Source organism: Phocoena sinus, chromosome 5 (genome assembly GCF_008692025.1).
Source record: "Phocoena sinus isolate mPhoSin1 chromosome 5, mPhoSin1.pri, whole genome shotgun sequence".
Taxonomy (NCBI): Eukaryota; Metazoa; Chordata; class Mammalia; order Artiodactyla; family Phocoenidae; genus Phocoena; species Phocoena sinus.
This window is the reverse complement of record NC_045767.1, coordinates 92043887-92065528: the sequence shown is the minus strand read 5'-3', so window position 1 is coordinate 92065528 and position 21642 is coordinate 92043887. Positions and strand designations below refer to the sequence as shown.

Genomic DNA, 21642 nt, shown 5'->3' with positions numbered 1-21642 from the left:
CGCCACCAGCGAAGCCCTCGTAGTCTTTGATAACATCCCTGCTGTCTGGTATAACAAGATCCTCCAGGCTCATCTTATACATTTCCTAACCCCGACCTGGAGTTAGCCATTTCTCCTGGAGCTTTCATTCCTTGTACTGGAAATAAAATTTAGCAACCACCATCTGAGAACCTGAATGACTCTTAGGCAGATCCGAGTCTGCTTCTCCTTCTTTGGAGGGAAGCAAGCAATTTGGCCTGGCTTGAATGAGTCCTCACAGACTGTGAGAAGAGGAAGCGTGACAAGTGACCATTTGGAGTTACTGTAACAGTCCAGGATGAGATGATAAGGTTCTCAACCAAGGCTGTAGCTGTGGGGATGGCGAAGAGGATCAGAGTTGGGAGAGATGCTAGAGACTAAATTTACACGAGAGGATTTATCAACTGACTTGGCAGTTCAAGGCAAAAGATAGCAGACCTGGGTTCAAAGCCTAGCTCTGTCACTCACCGACTGTGAGATCTGCATCTCATTACTCAACTTCTGAGACTTAAAAACCTGAACTACAAAATGGGAATAGACTGCCTATCTCTTGGGGTGGTTGGGAGGATTAGATGAAGCTGCAGATGAAATGAACATAGTATCAAGGGTGATAACTACCACAGCTAAAAATTAAACATGTGAATTTCCCCTCTTCCCAACAGGCCTAGATTTTTCTACAAAATGAAGGGGTTGGCCCAGATGACACCAAAGCCTCTTCCAGCCCTGTCTGCTCCAGCCCCCTCTCCCTAGTGTTGTTCTCTGATAACGCCATGGAGTATTAATAATGGATCTCCCAGCATTTTCCTAAACCACATTTTATTGATTATTTTATTGAAAAGATGATATAACAGATTTAAATGTTGCCAAAAGGGAAATATATCATATATTCTTCTGAGGGCTGTGTTTCTTATTTGACATCAAAGTTGACAAATTTCATTTTAGAAAATCTTAGAGTGATGTTTTAATTTAAAATTGCTTCCATAAGAGACCAACACCGAAGATATTAAAAACGAACAAAGTACCTTAAACACTGATCAGTTAGCTCAGAGCCTCTTAAAATACTTTCCAAGATGGCTGTCCTGATCAATGATTTATGCAGCACTCTGGCTTTAGAAAATATAATATTACTTTGTCAATCCCTTCCCAGAACCTTCCTTGCCCATTAAGTCAGTGATATCCTGTAAACCTTTCTGAAGTTATTTGTTTTTCTAAGATCTTATTTTTGAGGACTCTGTTGGAAGGTTTTTTGGTTTTTTTTTTTGCGGTACGCGGGCCTCTCACTGCTGTGGCCTCTTCCATTGCGGAGCACAGGCTCCGGACGCGCAGGCTCAGCGGCCATGGCTCACGGGCCCAGCCGCTCCGCGGCATGTGGGATCTTCCCGGACCGGGGCATGAACCCGTGTCCCCTGCATCGGCAGGCGGACTCTCAACCACCGCGCCACCGGGGAAGCCCGGAAGGATTTTTGAATCAAGATTTTGAGGACAGTAGTAGCCATCTAGCAGTTACTAGAGCCACATTGACTGTTGATAACGAGGAATTAAAATACTGATTACAACGTTCCTTTTTAAATTGTGAGGGCAATACAAACCTTAAAATAAACTTCAGGCCAAACAAATGAGCATAAAACGTGAGACTGACCCAAAAGACATTTGACGGAAATAACCAGTGTAAACTTCTAAACTCTTTTCTCCATAGGCACATACATGACATTTTAACTATTTTATCGTGAGGTGCATTTTATCCCTTCACTTGCTCTTTTGATATGTTGTGAAATATAAAGTTGCAATATAGTAGTTCAATATATTGTCACCATTTCTACCTGTCAGTACGTAAATGAGCCACTCATTCTTTTAAGCAACTGCTGAATATTGCCCAGTTGAATAAACATGAAACTGTTCACTATGATCTGACTAGTGCTTTATAATTACATATTTACATTGCTCCCAATTTATTAATATTTTTTAAAAGTTCTTTTGGGCTTGACATATATATACTAATATGTATAACATGGATAACTTATTAAAAAAAAAAGTTCTTAACCAAGACAAACAAATAAGACTTAATCGGGTCTGACAAATTCTTGTCAATTTCTGTGTATTTTACCGTTTCCATAATAAAAAATGAAAAACAAATCAGTGCTTGAGTGCAACTTTGAAAAACTGTTATAAAACGAGAGACAACTGTCACTTAAGGACATTCAACTTTTTTTAAGCAAAGACTTGGCTGTAAATTTCTGAATGTCAAAACCCCCATCTCCCCTCTAACTGATAACTCTCCAAACGGAAACCCCATCCTCGGTGATGCAGTAATTTTTGCTCTTTCAGCAGCCACACTTGGCTTTGAGACTTTGGGTGTCAAAAGCCTCCTCTTGTCAATGTCTGTTCCTTTTCCTTCCAGTGGCACTCACGACCCCAGACACAGTTTCCGGTCGGTCCTGCCGCACAAGGGTCGGCCTCGCATCCTTGCCCCTCCTCTGTTCACGGTCCATCCTGCTCTTCAAGATGGTGGAGCGTCTTCCCACCTCAAGAATGGACAAGTGACCTCACTGAACAAGCAAGGAGCATGTTTTTCATATAAAGAATCATCTTTTCCCTTCTTTGGTTGGTTTATAGGTTGCTCTTCAAGTTGATATCATCTTAAATTTTACTATTATCCCTTAGGCTTCAAGACCCGCATGTTGTTCTTTTTCAAGATCATGTTCTTTTTGGCAGCTGCTAAATGAGTAGATGTTTTTATTTAAGGCAGAAAGTAACATGAGTCTTTGTTGGGTGATGAAGCTGGGGGATATGCCAGCCTGGGTGACTTTAACACCAGCCATGCCAAGGGGTGTCAGCCCTGCAGGGTGGAGAACAAGTGCATACAGGATACAGGTCTGATTTTAGTCAGGACTTCTCATCACTTCTATCTATCGCTTGGACTAAAACACAATTCATATTTCAGAATCACCAATGAAGACAGAAAGAGTCTGTAAGGCCAGGAAATCTCCTATTCTGTCCTTCAGCTTATTTGTGACTAACTTACACCCTCAATACTCAGCATTTGAATTGACTTAACATCCTCAGACGTTACTGGGACATTGGCAGTCATGCCTCCCTTTGACTTAAATCACTTTCATCACCAGGCTCTTTTTAGCTCTTCAGAAAATTCTCAAAAATGTTCAAATAGTAGAAGTAACTTTATCTTCTCTAGCTGAGCTCAAAGGTGACATTTTCTTAATTGACCAGAGAGTATAAGAAGTTTCAGCTATTTTCAAGTGATAGCCATGGTAAAAAATAAAAGGCTTACATTTGTAAAAGAAGTGTTTTATATGTGCATAGCTTTAAAAAAGCTGATTTTCAAGTTTAGCTTTTGTAACACTCAATGAAAACGAAAAGCCTGACTCTTTTTGAAAAAACAGCTATTTGGAAACACTAGACAACAAGCACTTGATAGTAAGCAAGTCTGCCAATGTCTCCTTTTGGGGGGATCTAAGGTGAAATTTAAATTAAGTCTTCATTGTGCCAGCCCTCAAAAATGTATTTTAATCCTTCAGTTCAACAAATATTTTGAGTACCCCCCTTAGTGCCACACAGCACTGGGGATACCACAGCAAACAAGAGAGACAAAAATCCCAGGATGGGGTGGGGGACTAGGGATAAAGGAAGAGAGACATTAAAGGAAAAAGTAGAGGCAAGAGGCAGACGAGGGGCAATGGGAAGACGGTGTCGGCAGGCAGAACAGACTGCAAATTTAAAAATGCTGGTCAAGGAGAATAAAAGAAATCAAAGAGCAAAAAATGCATGTTCTATGAGGTCCAGATTAAGAAGCATTGATGAAAATGACCAAAGCAAGGCTTGCTATTTTTAGTATGTACTACACATTTTCTTAATAAAATAAGATTGTCCGCATGATTAATCTCTCTGGTGGATTTTGAGCAGAAATTCAGGATAAAGATCAGGTTTCCAGGACTGACTGTAAATATGTTCATCCTTTGGGAACACAGGAAAGGAAATCTAATGATGCAGAAATAATCATAGAGCTGCCAGGAAAGAAAGAGACCAGAAGGGGAAGGGCAGACTGGACGCTACAGCCAAAGAGCCTGAAGTCAGTAATCAAACACCTCCTCAAAGTATGCTTGACAATTTCAAGGGGTGGGGGAAATAAAAGAGTAACTGAAAAAATAAAAATAAAAATGTTGGTAAGGTAAGTCTCACTGAGAAGGTGACATCTGAGTAAAGGTTATAGGAAGGTGAGGGAATTAACCACATGTATATTTAGAGAAAATATGTTCCAGAGAGAGGAACCAGCCATGGCGTGCTATAAGGAAACCAGTGTGGCTGGTGCCAGGGGAGCAGAGGAGAGGTAGAAGCCCTGGTCCAAGATGAAGGGGGAGCAGCTCAAGTGGGTCTGGATGGCTGCTTTAAGGACTTGGGCTGAGATTTCACTCTGAGCACAACAGAAAGCCACTGCAGAGCTGTGAACAGAGCAATGTCATCATCTGATACATTTCCACTGGATCGACAGCTGCTCTGTAGAGACTAGACCTTAGGAGGAAAAGGGTAAAAGCTGAGAAGCCCGAGAGGAGGCCCCTGCAGGATTCTGGGAGAAAGAGGAGTGGGGCTCACACCACAGACAGCAATGGAGGTGGCAGAAAGTGTCTGACTTTATGTATTTTAAAGGCAGGGCGAACAGATTTTCTTGAAGCATTGGATGAGGGGTGTTGAGAGAAAAAGAGACTCAAACATGACTCACGATTTTCAGCCTAAGCAACTGGAAAGTTGGAGTTGCTATTAATTGGGATCGGGAAGGCTTCTGCTGGGGACTATTCTGGGAGAAAAGTCCAAGAGTTCATACTTGGACGTGTTGCGTTTAAGACGACTGTGAGATGAGATGGTCAGCTACTGATTTTCTTCTGACCAAGTCAATCGCCCTCAAAGAACATAAGTTCCCTGAGGGCAGACTTCTATTTTGTTCATTGCTGTATCTCCAGAGCCTTAGACAACACATGAAGATTCTCTATTAAAAATTAATTTAACAGGGACTTCCCTGGTGGTCCAGTGGTTAAGAATCTGCCTTCCAATGGAGGGGACACGGGTTTGATCCCTGGCTGGGGAACTAAGATCCCACATGCCACAGTGAAGATCCCACAGGCTGCAACTAAGACCCGACACAACCAAATAAGTAAATAAATAAATAAATATATTGAAAAATTAATATAACACATATTTGCTAGGCACTCATTACACATCTTGCTCTGTTCTCCATGCTGGGGACACAGCTGGGACAAAACAGCTAAAATTCTCATGCATCTTATATTCTAGGAGTGTGAGGCGGATGTGCCAATGAAGCAAAATAAAATCTTCTATAATAAACTTTTGTTGAATGTTTACTCACATGGCACTTGATGTGTATTATCATAACTCTACAAGGAGGAGACCGAGACCCCGGAGTTGGCATCACACCAGCCTGTCTTCCTCCAAAGCCTCTTCCACCGTACCAGGTAGCCTCTCAGAGAAAGTAACACAAATCCCATCCTCATCGGGTAAATACCAGGGTTGTGTTTCTCTCCAAATAAGCATTGAATGGGGAATCTGCTCAAAACAGGACTCTTCGTGAAGAGCAGTCTAGGAGGCCAGGAAGCGGGCAACCCCAGGTCACTCAGCCCTCCTTCATGCGCAGCCAAACCACGCAGCTGAATTCCTCTTGACATTTCTGAGCATTTTCTTATTCTTCTGCCCCTTTCACAATGCTGAGGGTACCTGAATTACCTGCCATTGAGGGCTGTCACATCCGTTTCCTCTGAAAGGCTCAATTTGCAACCTTGCACAAAACTAGAAAGGTGTCCTAAAAGAGGATGGATGTGCATATACATTTGAGAAGGAATCTCTTCTCTCCTTCACCTAAAAATGAAACTTGATGAATTTTCCATTTCCAGTAGCAGCATCAAGGAGGTGGTTTGGTCATTAGTAGACCCCAGTAATTTCAACAATCACTTCCCCCTCGTTCAGCCACCTGACACTCTCTCCATCTCATGCAACAGACCACTCCCAGCCTCTTCCACGTATCCTATGCAGAAATTCTGAAACAGCCATGGCCCCTGCCCTCTGTCCATTTCTTATCCAGTTTCCACATGGAATGTGATATCACACTTCCTTCCCCTCCTACATTTCCTAGAAGGTAAACGATGAATGATCATTTATCCTCAAAAACTGATAATTCTTTCTCATGCTCAGACCTGTCTGAACAGTTCTTCAAAAAGGACAATTCCACGGCTCTCTCCTCTGGAATGCCATCTGTGACAACATTGTAATTTTTAAGACCAAACATGCCGAGTTCCCTTTGGTTGGGTGATGGCCGTATTCAGCTTGATGTTACCTCCCACGCAGTTGACCCATCAACAGCGAGAATTTCCATGACCAGCCGAGTGTGTGATCCACCAATAACTTGCCTCTTTTCCCAAACCAACAAAGAGGTGGTTCAAGTCCACCAGATTTCTCTAGGACCCTCTCATGGACAAATGGGCTTTGAGACTCCCTCATGTAATTCTAAGATGTACTGAGTCCTCTCCTAATGTGACACATTACCTTAGCTCAATAGAATGACCACAGTCTTAAACATTTCCCTAAACACATATAGCTTTTGCATGGTGAATAAAGAGGACATCCTTTTACCTTTACAATAATTATTACTGTTCTTCCTAAAGAATCTGAATTACAGTACAAAGCAAGAATCGTATAGTGTGGAGGGTTTAACAATGAAATAACTGTTCAACGCCAGTATAATGGTAGCTGCCTGTCGTCTATCTGTGGATCACAAAAGCTTTTCCAATGGAAAATGAAAAGATTTTATAAGGGGCAGACAACCCCAGTAAGAACCCATCGTGGATAAAACGGTGGGTGAAAAAACTCTCTCAGGAATGAGGTTATGCTCTGGACTACACAAGCTGGCAAGAATATCATAATTTTAAAGGTAACATATTTAAATAACCCCATACAGGGAAATATAATATGTTCTATCCAGTGAGAAGCTTGAATGATAGCTTTAAGTTTACAACCATGGCCAAAAAAATGAAAAATGAATTATACCTTCTCTCCTCCAATTCTTCTCATGTTCAACACCTGCTCTAAAGTTTCTGTGCCCTTATTTCCTCCTTCATGGAAAAGAAAATCAGGTGTCAGAATCTGGACTGTAACTGGAAGATATTATCATCAAAGCCGTATTCTATCATGCATCTTATTTTGTATTGAATAGACATGTTTTCTAAATATCACACCTGGTAACTCTCCACAATTTTTTTTCCACTTAACAAATTACCTAGTCACAGATTTGGCCTTAGGTATAAAGGCGCAAATTTCCACCACAGTCTAATTGCTGGAAGGATTTTTTTCCCCCAATCTGCCTTGAAATTCTGTCTAATATGCTGCTTCAGGCCCCATATAGCCACAGATTCCAAGTGATACCTATAGACCTATCCTGCAGGAATTATGCAAACCTTATATAATAATTGTGAGGTGTGTTAAGATCCTGGCACAGAAGACAGCATTGAAATCCAAAGCTGTTCTATTAACTTTCTTTTTTAATCAGCTGCCTGCTGGATTCTGGAAGGCTCTTAGTTCCAGCTCCTATGCAAGAACACTGTTACCATTTCAAATAGTATACTGTTTTGTTTTGTTTTTTAAGAAAAGGTCACAAAAGGGTAAAGTAATGTAGCCTCAGGGAGGCTACAGAAATCCCACCGATTGTTCAGAAAATCACAACAGTGCACAGTAAATGGATATGCAATCCGATTCAAAATGTTCCATCGGAGAGCTGCCTCTGAATCCTAACGCTGTAAGTTGCTCTCAGAGAGACAGAGCTGCTTTGAAATCTCCCAGTCGTCTTCCCATGAACAGATTGTAATGAGTGAATGAAATGGAGGGGGATGGCTAAAGCCGGGTGGGGCAGGGTTCAAAATAAAGCCGATCCTAGGTCAAAGCCATTGCACTGATGAACCACACATGGAAGGCCAAAGGTAGAGTTGCTAGAATACAGGATGATCAGTTACATTTGAATTCAAGATAAACAACGAAGAGTTATTTAGCTTAAGTGTGTCCCAAGTACTATGTGGGATAGACTTAGAATTCACTATTTATTTGAAATTCAAATTGGACTGGGCAACCTATATTTCTAATTGCTAAATCTGGCAACACTAGCCAAAGGAAAATTAAAACAGCTTATTTTCAATTGACATTATGCCACCTTGCACCAATGAAAAGCACAGATGACAACGATTATATAATCACCTATTTTGTTGTAAATGATTTCTATTACGTATAAAATGGCAGAAGTCTCAAGGTTTATAAACGATATTAAAACAGGTAAAAGAAATGGGCTATGCTGCGTTAAAGGATCACGAAGACCATTTCAAGATCCACACCTCAGAAAATCTGATGTTACCTCAATCCCCGTCCTTTAAATAATTTAAGCTGTGACTACGAAATGTCATGCCATGAACTACATACACAAATCTGTCTTAGTTTATAGTAACCCTACTTGCACATTAACTGGATGATAACCTATTAGCCCTGCATTTCCAACAAAAAAGCAATCGTTGCATAAGGCAGGTACCCACTATTTGCCTACCTCTTTTCATAACTACTGCTGTCTTCTAAATGAAACATTAATTTTTCCTAGGCAACTGTTTTATTCAATACCTTGCTAGCAAAGCAAAGACAGCCATCTCTCTGTATCTGTGGGATCTGCATCAACCTTGGGCCGAAACTACTGGGAAATAAAATTCCTGAATCCAAAAAGCAAAACTTGAACTTGTTGCATGCTGGTAACTATTTACACGGCATTTACATTGCGTTAGGTATTACAAGCAACCTAGAGATGATTTAGAGTACACAGGAGGATGTGCGTAGGTTATATGCAAATACTACACCATCTTATATAAGAACCTTGAGCATCTGAGGATTTTGGTATGGGGGCCAGGTTCTGGATACTTAGGGATGACTCTATTTGATTCCTAAACTAATGTATCCAATTTCAGTAACTTCTAAAAGGGAGAAAACCATCGTGCATGTTAGAGCAGGATTCCTTTCATTGGGTGTTAAAACAGTCAATACACTTTGAAAATATTGTTTAAATGTCCCTCTTCGTTGTTTCCAGTGGATGCTGTACCCCCCAGCCCCACCCCTGTCCCCCCCAAAATTGTAGTTGAAGAAAATCTGCTCCAACGGTGTCAATATTTGGCCAATATTTTTCTTATAAAAGCACAAGCACGATGAAAGCACCACTAGACCAGGCCCAAACGACCAAGTTAAATTAGACATCCGGCCATTATTGATGTTTTTGGATTCTGGAGAGAGCCATTCTGGATCATTCACACGTCATGAAATGCCTTTTCCTAAGTTGTTTGATCAGAATTATCCAAAATTTGTGGCTCTGGGAACCTGACCTTAAGGTTTGGCTGAGTTGGGCTTTTGAAACACACCAGTCTGCAAAAGACTTTGTGGAAGAAATAGCATCTTCCGTGAGACTTGACTTCTGTTTGTTACCGAGCGTCTTTTGGACTGTTGTGCTAAATTTGAGCCGGCAAATTATTAACCTTTTCAAATTAGGCATTTAGTAGGCTCAGCTGAATCTTTTCTTAATTTGCACATGAATGTTTGCCAGAACAGCTGGCATTGTGCTGGAATATTAGTTCAAATCTTCAATTTACATAGTCCAAGCACAGACACGTAAACTTTGGACAGGATGACCTAACTGGTGCCAAACACAGTCAACTTTGTTAATAAGAATAAGAGCAACAACAACTGCTAATAGTTATTGAGCGCTTACTATGTCCCAGGCATTATAGGTATATCCAGTTATTTACCACTTTTAACAGTCTGATGAAGTTTTATTTCCCCATTTTTGTAGATAAGAAAACTTGAGAGGTTAGATTACGTGCCCTAAATGATACAATTAGTAAGTAGTAAAACTTCGCTTTGTACTGAGGCAATCTAGCTGCAGAACCTGCAGCCGTGCTTCACCACTGCACAACACTGTCTCAGTAAATCTATCCCATAATAACGGAGAACTTCCACCTTCTCAGGTAGGTTTCACAGCGAAGGAGGTGTCACTCTGTGACACAGACTTCAGGGGAATAGGAGGTAACCAGGCTAAAGGGATGCAAGCCACCCTTCACCTCCACTCCCAACCAACCTTAGGCAACCTTGCCGTTCCCATAAATGTGTGTGCATTTTTGGGTTTATTTTTAACATGTTTATGATAAGATTTACGATATGGCTTTAATATGCTTATGATAAAGCCCTGCCGTATATCAGGACCTATACTGAGAAGAGAGCCATAAATGTGTAGGGTGGGGTCTTCCTTTGAGGATAAGGACGTTCGAGATGTTAGTCACTTGGAGAAGAGCTAGCTGACAGGCCTGGGACACAAATAGGCTCTCTAGCTGGGTGGCAGACTGGAATCTAGCTCTGCTGGTCTTGATCACCAAGGGGCCAATAAGTCAGCTTGGGTAATGGGGCAGATTGCAGTACTCTCCCTGGGGTGGGGCAGACAGGGCAGAACCTAAGGCAGGAAAAACTGGGTCAAGGGATTTTTGCCTCTCTTACCTATGCTTGTTTCCCCTTGGACTCCTTGAATGTTTGGAAAAGGACTCTGGGAAGTTCCAGTATACCTCAGATGTCTCAGTGAGGGAATTTTTTAACATATTGAGCCATAGAGCACTGGAGAGCAGCAACGACGGTGGTGGGAATGAAAGAACTGAATCTAGAGAGGAGAGGGAGAGGGATGAAGATGGAAGCTTCCTGTGGCCTGCCATCCTCCCTCCATTCTTGGTTCTGCTGCCTGCCCTTGGAGGTTCTGGCTTGTAATTTAGAGGCAGTACTCCTGTATGCCTAGAGTACTGGCCTTAGAGGTGTTTGGGAACGGTTTGTAAAACAGCCATGCTAGTTTTCTACCCCAATCAACTGTGAGAGAACTGAAGACAGCCCACGGTTTCTCTCTTCCTTCTTTTTAAAATACAAGTGAATAAGTGTAGAGATCTACTTTTGCTGTGTTGTTGACAATGCACAGGTATTTACAAGTGTCCATTATGCAGGCTGGACAAAACACTATGTATATGTATTGAGTAGATTTATTAAGCTAAACAAGTCCCCTGCTAAGCCCCATTCCTGGCTCAAGAAAGTATCACCTCAAGAGTTTTATGGAAAATTTCCTGAATTCTCTAAAGATGGGGTGGGGGGAAAGCAACTGCCTGATGAAACTATCTAGAGCTTTGCCAAGGGAACCCCAGGATGATCCACTGAAACACGCATACCACTTTCATTTCAAGAACCCTTGTCCCTCTGTCCTTTACAACTTTTTCTAGAAAAGTTATATTTTAGTTTCTCAAAACACCTTACTTTGGGATGTAAACAACCCTGTACGGTATTTATGCCTATTTTTATATTATTTTCCTGATAACTTATTGCAAGTAGCTCTAACAACACACTGACCCCCGAAGAGATTCCTTCAGAGGCACAAACTCAGAGGAAAGGACGCTTCATCAACTCAGGGAGATGTACTCAGAAACATAACTATGTCTTCCGGGGTCAGGGGCACCCCAGAACTGGGAGGCTGTGATCTTCTTTGTTCTGGCTTCGACACATGTGTGCATGGATGAGTGAGGCTGCGTAGTGGGTCCCCAGCTACCAGCCTCCTCAGTCTGGGCCGTGAACAAGGTCAAGGTTCTTGCCGCAGCAATAGCGAGGCTAAACTCTAAAACTGGCCAAGAAAAAAAAAAAAAATTAAAAAAAAAATATATATCTTGAGCTCCTTAGGGAGGAAAAAACCCCACAATACACTGCCTTAGTAGGGTTAATCCCGGCGTTGCCAACTGCCAGAGTTGTTAAAAAAATAAAAATTAAAGACAAGCCACTAAATAAAATTAGCCAACAAACCTACCTACCAGCTCTACTGGCTCACTGAAGGTTTTCTGAGCCTCAAGCCTCATGAAAGGATTTCTAGAGAGGAGAAAGGAAGGCACCTTTCCTGTCATTTTGTAAACGTCTCTTGGTAATCCCGGGGCTACGGAGTCGGCTGTCACACTTGGGGATACAGGCGCTACCAGCCTGGCCCAAGGCTGTGCAACCAAAGCGGCAGGAGACCGGGAACCCTCTGCGGACGCGCCTCCAAACCTTGCAGACACCAGAGAGAAAAGGGAGCTTTCTCAGGCTTTCAGCAAGTAGAGGAAAAAGACCCGCTCTAGCCTCAAGTTGGGAAACTTTTCCTCAAAACTGCATTATCTGTTGTGAGCTGCCTGGAAACCCCTAGCTTCTTTTCAAGGGATTGTAACGACTTGTGTCCACAATTACAGGAACCCAAGCAATTCAGGAGGAAAAAAAATACACACACGGACTACAAACATGAGTCAAATGGCTTGTGTATGTGGCTTTGGAACATTCTTAGCTAAACATGCCGGTGTCCCCGCACTCGGGCTGCTTTTTCCACCAGTGCCTCATCCGTAGTCAGTTGTCCCTTGTCTGCCTACATTTTCTGGAAAAACTGGATACCCCACCCTCAGACTTAAAGAGCTGTTCTGAATCTCTCCTCTACGCCCACCAAGCCGAGCTCAGTCCTCCGGCTCCTCTCTCCCCAGGCCCTGCTTGGAGGCCGCTACCATCCGTGGTCCTGAGGCCAGCGATGCGCGCGTGGGGAAGCCGTCCGGAGGGTGAGTGTGTGTAGGGGGAGTGGGTGGAATGGGGAGGATGCTAGTTTTAGCCAAGTTAACAGTTTCTGCCAGGGCACATATTTGGGGGGAGTTTCCAGGCCATAGGGTAGAATTGCAAATCCCCAGGGGTGATCACGAGCTCGAGCCGGGTCGGAGCAGCTGCCCTGAGACTGTTAAGGCCGCATCACCCCCACGCGTAACTAGGAAGGGTCGCCGGAGATGAGAGACCACCAAATCTCGGGGAACGCAAACCAGCCCCGCCGGGTGCGCGGCCACGGCTTAAAGCTTTCCCAGATGCGATCCCCCCCTGCTTCTCCTTTTTATCCCTCCCTGAGTCCAACCGCGTCAAGAGGTCTGGTGCCCAACTCTGGCAGGGTGTGCTCGGAGACCCGAGAAGCCTCTAGTTTCAGTCAGTGTCGCCAACCCGGGTTTCAAACGCATCGTGCAGCCACCTGTTTCACAAAGCCCGGAGTTTGTGCGGGCGCGGGCTGCGGCCGGAAGAACCCTGTCATCCCCTCGGTCCGGCTCGGCCCAGGATCTCCAAAAACGCACATCGCTCTAAATCCAAGTGCGCACGCAGCTCTGCGAAACGCTGGAGGCTCGCACCACTCCGGCCCCCAGCGCGCGGCGACTTATTTCCCGGTCTCCCCGGTTCAGCCCCCGCCCCCAGCGCTGGTCGCCGGGCCAGCCCTCCGCCAGATTGGCGCCCCAAAATACCTGCCGTGAAGATGCAGAGAGCGAAGAGAGTCTGGTAGACCATGGTACCCTGGTGCTTGGTGCCGAACCCGGCGCGGGCAGCGGGAGAGTTTGCCGGGACTGACCGAGCGCCCAGAGCGCGGGCAGCTCCTCCTCTGTCCGCTGGCTGCGGTGGGAGCCGGGCGACCGGGCGGCGGTAGGGGAAGCTAGGCGAGCGCCGCGCGGCTCCGTCAGCTGCTTGTACTCCGGCGCCCGGCGCGCTTCTGCTCCATCCCAGCCGCCCGGGCCGCCTCCGCCGCCGCGACTGCTGCCGCCAAACCCCTCCCACCCGGGTCCCGCGGAGATGACAAGGCCACCCCTGGCCTTTCCTCTCCCAGCCCTCGTGTCCCGGGAGTCGCGGCCCAGGGCGGCCTCTGCTGGACAGTCAGGGCGCGAGACCCGAGTTTCGACCCGGTTCAGCAAATGTTTGGGGCGGCTAGCACTGTGCCGGGAACTAAGGGGAGGCAGAGAAGTGGGAGCAGATTTCTGCCCTCAGGAATTTCTCTCAGCTTTTCTTACAGGAGTAACAACCTTTAAACACGTGACCGTGTGCCATCTTAGGTGTCACCTCGAAGAGCCAAGACCCCACTACTGTAAGAGAACATACACTTCTTTCCAAGTATGAGAACCTTTTCCTTTTCTTTCATTTCTCCAAACGTTCCTGCATGTACGTGAAACCCTCACACACATTCAACCCCACTGCATTTCCTGGTGCCTGGGCCAGGAGGTCTGCCGTCCTACTCAGCTTCTTACGAGAAGAAACAGTACTAATGTCAGGTAACAGTGATCATGCGGTAATTATGAGCCGGGCCCCCTACTGGGTGTTGTATCATGATGCTTCTAACAACCCTACGACGTAAGAATTATTATTTCATTTTAAAGATTAAAAAACTAAGGCACAGAGAAGTTAGGTAATGTGCTCAAGGTCACATAGCTGGTAAGGGCTGGATCCCGTAACTGAAGAGTTTGTGTACCAGGGCATAATAACAAAGGCTGACATTTCCTGAAAATTGCTGTGTGCTAGACAACTGTGCAGTACAGGTATTAACCAGGTCAAGTTCTCAGAACAATTCTTTGAAGTGGGCACTACGATAGCTTCATTTTCAGGGGAGAAAATGAAAGCGTGGAGAGGTTTAAGTACTTGCCCAAGATCGCACAGCTAGCTAATGGTACAGATAAGATGCCTGCCTAGGGACCTGGGGTCATCCCTGTACTATACTCTCTCTTCGAAGCCCAAGGTTTCTGTGTGTTCACACAGATCGAAGCTGATCCTTCACTTAATCCTCTCCACCACCTTAGACTTGCTTATTTTCTACACGTCTGTCAGACCAGATGCTAGATCATCTTCCAATATCTATGTTATTATGAGCCTGGTGGTCCCCTAGTCACTAGAGCTGGGATTAAGGAGCCTTCTTAAAGAACTGATTTGCTCAGGACCTAGCAGTGCTGGAGAACAGCTTTCTTTCTTTCTTTTTTAAATTTATTTTACTGAAGTATAGTTGATTTACAATGTTGTGTTAATTTCTGCTGTGCAGCAAAGTGATTCAGTTATATATATATATATGTTTATATGTGTGTATATCTATCTATATATTTTCATATTCTTTTCCATTATGGTTTATGAAAGGATATTGAATATAGTTCCCCATGCTATTCAGTAGGACCTTGTTGTTCATCCATCCTATAGAACAGCTTTCTTGTTCTGTGACTTCTTTCTCCTATACCAGACAGAGCCCCAAGCAGTATTTTTTCACTCCCTCGGGCCTCATGACTTTATCTGTGATGATGTCAGTTCCTCTTCCTGACCCCACCGTCACCACTTGTAGAGCTTGTCACGCTTCCACAACCAGATTAAACTGAGCTCATGTTTTCTCTTTTGTCTTGGTAAATTTATTGATTCTTGTTGAAATGAGAAGTCAAAGATATTACAACCAAATGCCCAACCCCCTTTCCTCCTCCCTGGTCAAAGAAACTGCAAATTTATTTTTATTAAACAAACTCTCTTAATGCTTTTGACCTTCAGGTCCTTCTGGTTTCTAGGCTAATCTATGTGATGATGAAGAATTACTGCATCTGTGTGGTGACTGCCATGGAGGCAGGGACCACACACAGATGGAATTTTGCAAGCATGTTCTGTAAGGCACTGGTGCCTTTAGATGGAGCCATTTAAGTAAGTGACCCTATGACAGAAATAAAGATTTTCGAAAACACTTCACAGAAAAAAATTGTTCAGTTGAAACTCAACAGACATTAATGGAGTCCCTTAGTAGTGTAAAGCATGTGTGACAGGCTTTGATATCTAAGATGATAGTTTTGTACCCAAAGGATTGTGATTCCCACGTATGAATCAGTTAAAAGCTCCAAAGCTTTTCGTTGTATACAGAATAGAGTTGAAAATAATTTCTTTAACTAAAAATAATTCATTTTTATTAACAATTAAAACTTTTGATTTATTAATTTAGTGAAAACATATTTGATCACTTACTAGGTGCCAGACCTTATACTAGGCTGTGGGAATGAGACAGGTTGTAATAGACAAGGTAGGTAGGTTCTGCTGCTGTAATAAGCCACCCCGAAGTCTCAGAAGCTTAAGTAATAAAGGTTTACTTCTCGCTTATCATCATCTGCTTTGGATCCAGGCTACTCCCCAGAGTAGATATCTTCTACATCAGGATTCGGTGTTATACTCCATATCAGAAACTGCTTCTATACTCAGGAAAGAAAGAGGAGGAGAGTTATGTGCAGCATTTATGTCTTCCACCTGGAAGTGACGATTCTTTTCTTTTTAAAATTAATTAATTAATTTATTTATTTTTGGTTGCGTTGGGCCTTTGTTACTACACGCGGGCTTTCTCTAGTTGTGTCGAGTAGGGGCTACTCTTCGTTGCGGTGCGCAGGCTTCTCGTTGCAGTGGCTTCTCTTGTTGCAGAGCATGGGCTCTAGGCGCGCGGGCTTCAGTAGTTGTGGCATGCGGGCTCCATAGTTGTGTCTAGCAGGCTCGAGAGCGCAGGCTCAGTAGTTGTGGCGCACGGGCTTAGTTGCTCCGCGGCATGTGGGATCTTCTCGGACCAGGGCTTGAACCCGTGTCCCCTGCATTGGCAGGCGGATTCTTAACCACTGCGCCACCATGGAAGTTCAGAAGTGACGATTCCGCTCATATTTTACTGGTTAAAGGAAGTCAGTGGCCATGCATAACTTCAAGGAAGCACATTCTTCATGGTTGTGATGTATGCCACAGTGGTTAATTGTCCCTGCCATCAGGAAGCTTATATTCTAGTAGTGAGGAGTCAAACATTGAATGATCCCAGAAATATATGCAATAATTTATTATGTTAAAGTGGTTGGGGATGGGAGAAACGGGTGAACTGTTTTATCGTTGTTTGTTAAAATAAATTGAATAAAAAAGAGTTCAAAATATATGCAGTACTTTATTATGTGAAATGCTATAAATAATAATACCCACTAACATGTATTGAGCTTCTGCTCTATGTTCTGTTAGGGATTGTTTCAAGCATTTTGTGTAATCTGTAAACTTTACACTCTAAGTTTATCCCAATTTTGCAAATAAAGAGACTGAGAGATACTTAACAAAAGTTTAAGTATGAAGGAAACCAAAAGATGCTAAGATATTATGGCAGGGGGACTTGCACTCCTCATTGGGGTCAGGGATGGAATTTGCATGTAACTTTTTAGTCATGCCTTATAGCAAAAGCCAGTTTCTTCAGAGATTTCTTGGTTCTTTCATAATGCTCCACTGGGATAAAATCTAAGATAAACCTGCCTTTTACTGACTCCCACTCTTTTTTTGATCACTGATTAAATGAATTGCTAGGGTTGTAGACGTTCAATATTTTAAAAATATTGCCCTTGGTTGACTTAGCTTTCGACATCCTAAATTTAACATAATTTATAGATAAAGTCGGGTAATACATTTTGGGTAATATGGAAGTGTTAGCTCTGGACTCTTGGATTCATCATGGCCTAGGAGAGACAGAATAACTCGGTTGAGAGAGCTGGGTAAGTAAGGCAGTCTGTGCAGTGGTTAGAGGCTGAGTTCTGATGTCTATTCCATGGTCCCCATAGGCTGGGTTCCAATCCCCCCTCTTCCATCTACTAACTGACATTACTTGGTATCTCTATGCCTCAGTTTCTTCCTGGCTTCATTGGGAAGATTAAGTGGATTACATATGTGAAAGGCTTGGCATGTTCTAGGTGCCAGTAAATGTTAGCTATTATTAGAGGAGAAACTTTGAGGTACATTTAAAACTCATTTGGGGATCTAAAGTACAAGGAGAAAACATTAATGCCTGCTGTAGCTGTTTCTTCATATAAAAGGTTACGAAACTTGGATTCTCCCCTGGGCATTTCCACTCCTGCTACATCTGAGTTGCAGGGGAAAGCTCTAAACTATCTCTGACAGCTCCTCCCCCAACCCCTCATCCCCAAAGGCAGGAGTGCAGCAGTTTCAAGACCCTGATATATTTTGTCTTGGTTTCATTTCTCTTCCCAAGTTGCACTGCAAAAATATCTCCGTGGCTTTTGCTATATACTTAATTACATAACTTTGCTTCTCTCTTAACTCCAATTTCCTTTTAAAAATATTAATCATAAAAAAGATTAAAGGCAGTGATGCAGTATGAGAAAAACAGGAAATTTGGAACTTTGCCAAGAAATACTTGTTTGAACAAAGGCAGTTTTAAAAGCGCATGATGAAACATAATTGTTTCCCTGATTTAAATAAACTTGTTTGGAGCGCTTTGAGGACACTAAACCCCGTGTCACTAATTTTTATTTTAATTAAGGAGGAGACCCTTAAAATATTTCAGGAAGGAAGAAACTGGCCTCTTGGAGGTGATACACATAATGAAACCGCTTTTTAAACTTGATTGAGTTGATACTGTAGATTTGCATTGTCCAACAGAAGTAAAATACAAATCATATATGTAATTTTAAAATTTCTAAAAGTCATATTTTGAAAAAGAAACAAGTGAATTTAATTTTAATGCTATGATTTATTTAACTTGATGTATCTAAACTATTGATCATTTCAGCATGTAATGAATAGCAAAACATTAATAGGATATTTTACATTCTTTTTCTTATTGTAAGTCTTCAAAATCCAATGTTTATTCTACATTTATACAACATCTCAATTCAGACTAGGTGCATTTTGAATACTCAGTAACAAAACATGGCTAGCAGCTCTCATAACGGGCAGTGTGGCTATAGAGAACTGGGCCCAGTCTCTTGCCTTGCCTCACGGATATCTTCTGTAAAAGTACAGAGCAGTGCTGGTGGGACTTTCTTAACTGACAGTGGAGTAGTTGAAAGCCTAAGACTTGCTGATTGCGTGGCCTCTAACCCTCATTAACTTCTCTAAATCTCAGTTTTCCCCTCGATGAAGGGAAGACTGTGATAATCGTTACACCTTACTTCAGAGGATTACCGAATATAATCCTTATATTATTAATTAATTAATTAATGCATGGAAAACATTTAGAACAGACCCTAGACAGAGCGGAGCCTTACTAAATGTTTACTTGTTATATTTGGTAAGAACGGTTATGATGATGATTACAAAATGAGTATTAATAGTAAAATCTTACCAATTGTCAGTGTAGTATTAGCGATTCCTTACCACTCAGAGGCATTGACAATATTGCTTGTCCCTAGAAGTCTACTTTCACATAGTTTAGAGCAGCATTTATCAAACATTTTGGTCTCAGGACCCCTTTGCACTTCTAAAATCAGAACTCTGAAAACTATTTGTTTAAGGGCCCTTTCAGGTAATTGCGGGTTTTGTTCTTTCATATTGCAACAAAACTCAATAAACAGTGGTTTCTTAAAAGTTGGTAGCAAGGTGGAATCTGAAAGCATGTCAATAAAATTTTCATATTCTGTTACATTAAAATCCATTGGTCTATTTTGCACTTTGGATGTGTCTTTCACCCATGTGTGATTTTGTAACATCACGCATCGATCATATAGAAAATATTGGTTCACTGAGTTACGCAGATCTTCCAAATTTTAACACATTTCATTATACAACATCAAAAACTATACTTGTTAACATCTCCACTCATATCAGCAAAAAAGTCTTTAAATATTGGGAAGCTATCAAGTTAGTGGTAGAAGATACAAGTTTGGCAAAATTCTAATTTTCACCTGAAAGCTTGGTTGCTTTCCTTGAAGTGACATCTAACATCACAGAAAAAATGCCTGACAGATATCCAAGTCTGAATAACCATAGTTTGTCTTTTAGTTCTTTTAAGTAAAAATCGTGTTCCACAAAAAAAGTGGTTAGTTAAGCTTGTGACTCAAGTAATCACATAAGTGCATTTCCTTGAGACAATCACCTCCCTTTGGCATGCAGCAAACATGCTTCATGCATACTTCCCGTTTATTTACATAAAATACGAAAAAATATACATATTCAAAATCAAGATTTAACAAAGTTAATAATTTTTACTCCTCTTTAAGGGAGTTCTTAAGTGAAACATGCTTTTTTCCCCTTTAAACTAGACATGCATTGTGTTGAAGAATACAATACCTACGAATAGAATTTGGAGCCACTGCTTCATTTACGTTGAGGCACCAGACATTTTCCCACAATCGCTTTTGCATCATCAATGCAAAAATTTTAAAAAAGGACTAAAAAATTAAAAAGGTAAATAGCATCTTAGTATTATTATGAAAATAGTCTTGACTTTGCAGACCTGAAAGGATCTTGGGGATCCCTAGGAGTCTGTGGACCACACTTTGAGAACTGCTGGTTTAGCAAAAACATCTAAGAAGGTTGCTTGAGAACATCAACTGTTTTATCTGTCCAGAGCAGCCCTTTCTTCAGAGAAATTCTCTTTTCCCTTCTCCAAGCAAGTTGTTCCAATAGTGGTTGGATCTTCCTGTGGAGCCTGCCTCTTTTTTCAGTGATTGGTGTAGGGTGGACATCAGGCTCTGTTTGTCCTACTCAGTGCACTTCCCCAGGATTTTCAAACTTGGGACCAGAAAATACCACTAATAGTTGTGCTCTGAGATGAAGTTATGGGGTTCTGGTACTCTGGTGGACCACTCCAGCATGTGGAAGGAACTGGTCTGAATTAGGATACAGAAACTTGATTCTTGGAGAGAAGTAGAAATGGGAGAAAAGATGCCCAGTGGCATTTTGGTCCCTAGTCACACTAGTCCCTAGTCCCTAGTCTCTAAGGTTCAACCACATCCTTGCCCTTCTCCCCCCACCCCACCCCCCACTCTGTGAGCATTTTCATGAATTTCCCCTTTTGGTCCGGCTAGTTCAAAGTGGGTTTCTGCCACCTGCAACCTAAAGAAATTGGCTAATGCAGAGGGTAGCAAAAGCTAATTTCCAAAGTCACTCAGTGTTCAGTAATAGTGACTGAGGATAGCTCTTCCCATTCAGAAAAATTTAATTACCAGCTCTGGGCTAAAAATAATCATAATAAAAACATACCACCGCTACGTTATTGAACTGATGTGTGGCAGAGCAAGTCAGGATATTCAGCTTCTTTTTCTGAAAAACATTCATGTAAATGAAAATGGTTAAGCCCATGAAAGCAAGTGAGGTTCACCATTGATACTAAAGGTTTAATAATACATGATAAATTTGAATAATTTCCACAAATATTTGTAATGAAAAATACAGTGAATAACCTGGGCTTTAAATACCTTACTTTTTCACAATATTTATGAATTTGTCCAATAAGGCCTTTTTTGTGCTCTACACATATTTTTACCACCATCAATTGTAACACATCTTAGTAGATTCCATTTCAGGTTGTACTGAATTGATGTTTTTTTTAGGTTCCTTGAAAATATTCTTGGACTTCCCTGGTGGCACAGTGGTTAAGAATCTGCCTGCCAATTCAGGGGACACGGGTTAGAGCCCTTGTCTGGGAAGATCCCACATGCCACGGAGCAACTAAGCCCGTGCGTCACAACAACTGAGCCTGCACTCTAGCACCCACGACCCACAACTACTGAGCCCGCGTGCCACAACTACCGAAGCCTGCAAGCCTAGAGCCCGTGCTCTGCAACAAGAGAAGCCACGGCAATGAGAAGCCTGCACGCTGCAACAAAAATTATCCCCTGCTTGCTGCACCTAGAGAAAGCCTGTGCACAGCAATGAACACCCAATGCAGCCAAAAATAAATAAATTAATTTAAAAAATATTCTTGACTCTAGTTTTACTCAGAAT

The 21642-nt window shown here is 42.4% G+C and overlaps 1 protein-coding gene across 2 annotated transcripts in view; it reads right to left on the bottom strand.

Annotated features, from left to right (window-relative positions):
- Nucleotides 1-13727, bottom strand: part of PARM1 (prostate androgen-regulated mucin-like protein 1) — a 102783-nt gene extending 89056 nt beyond the window's left edge. For both annotated transcript variants that reach the window (XR_004350039.1, XM_032632859.1), the window contains exon 1: nt 13416-13727. Coding sequence is in view for 1 of the 2 variants with exons in the window: in XM_032632859.1 (XP_032488750.1) it covers nt 13416-13458 (43 nt within the window). In the remaining variant the exon portion in view is untranslated. The remainder of the gene's footprint in view (nt 1-13415) is intronic.
- Nucleotides 13728-21642: the final 7915 nt, after the last annotated feature.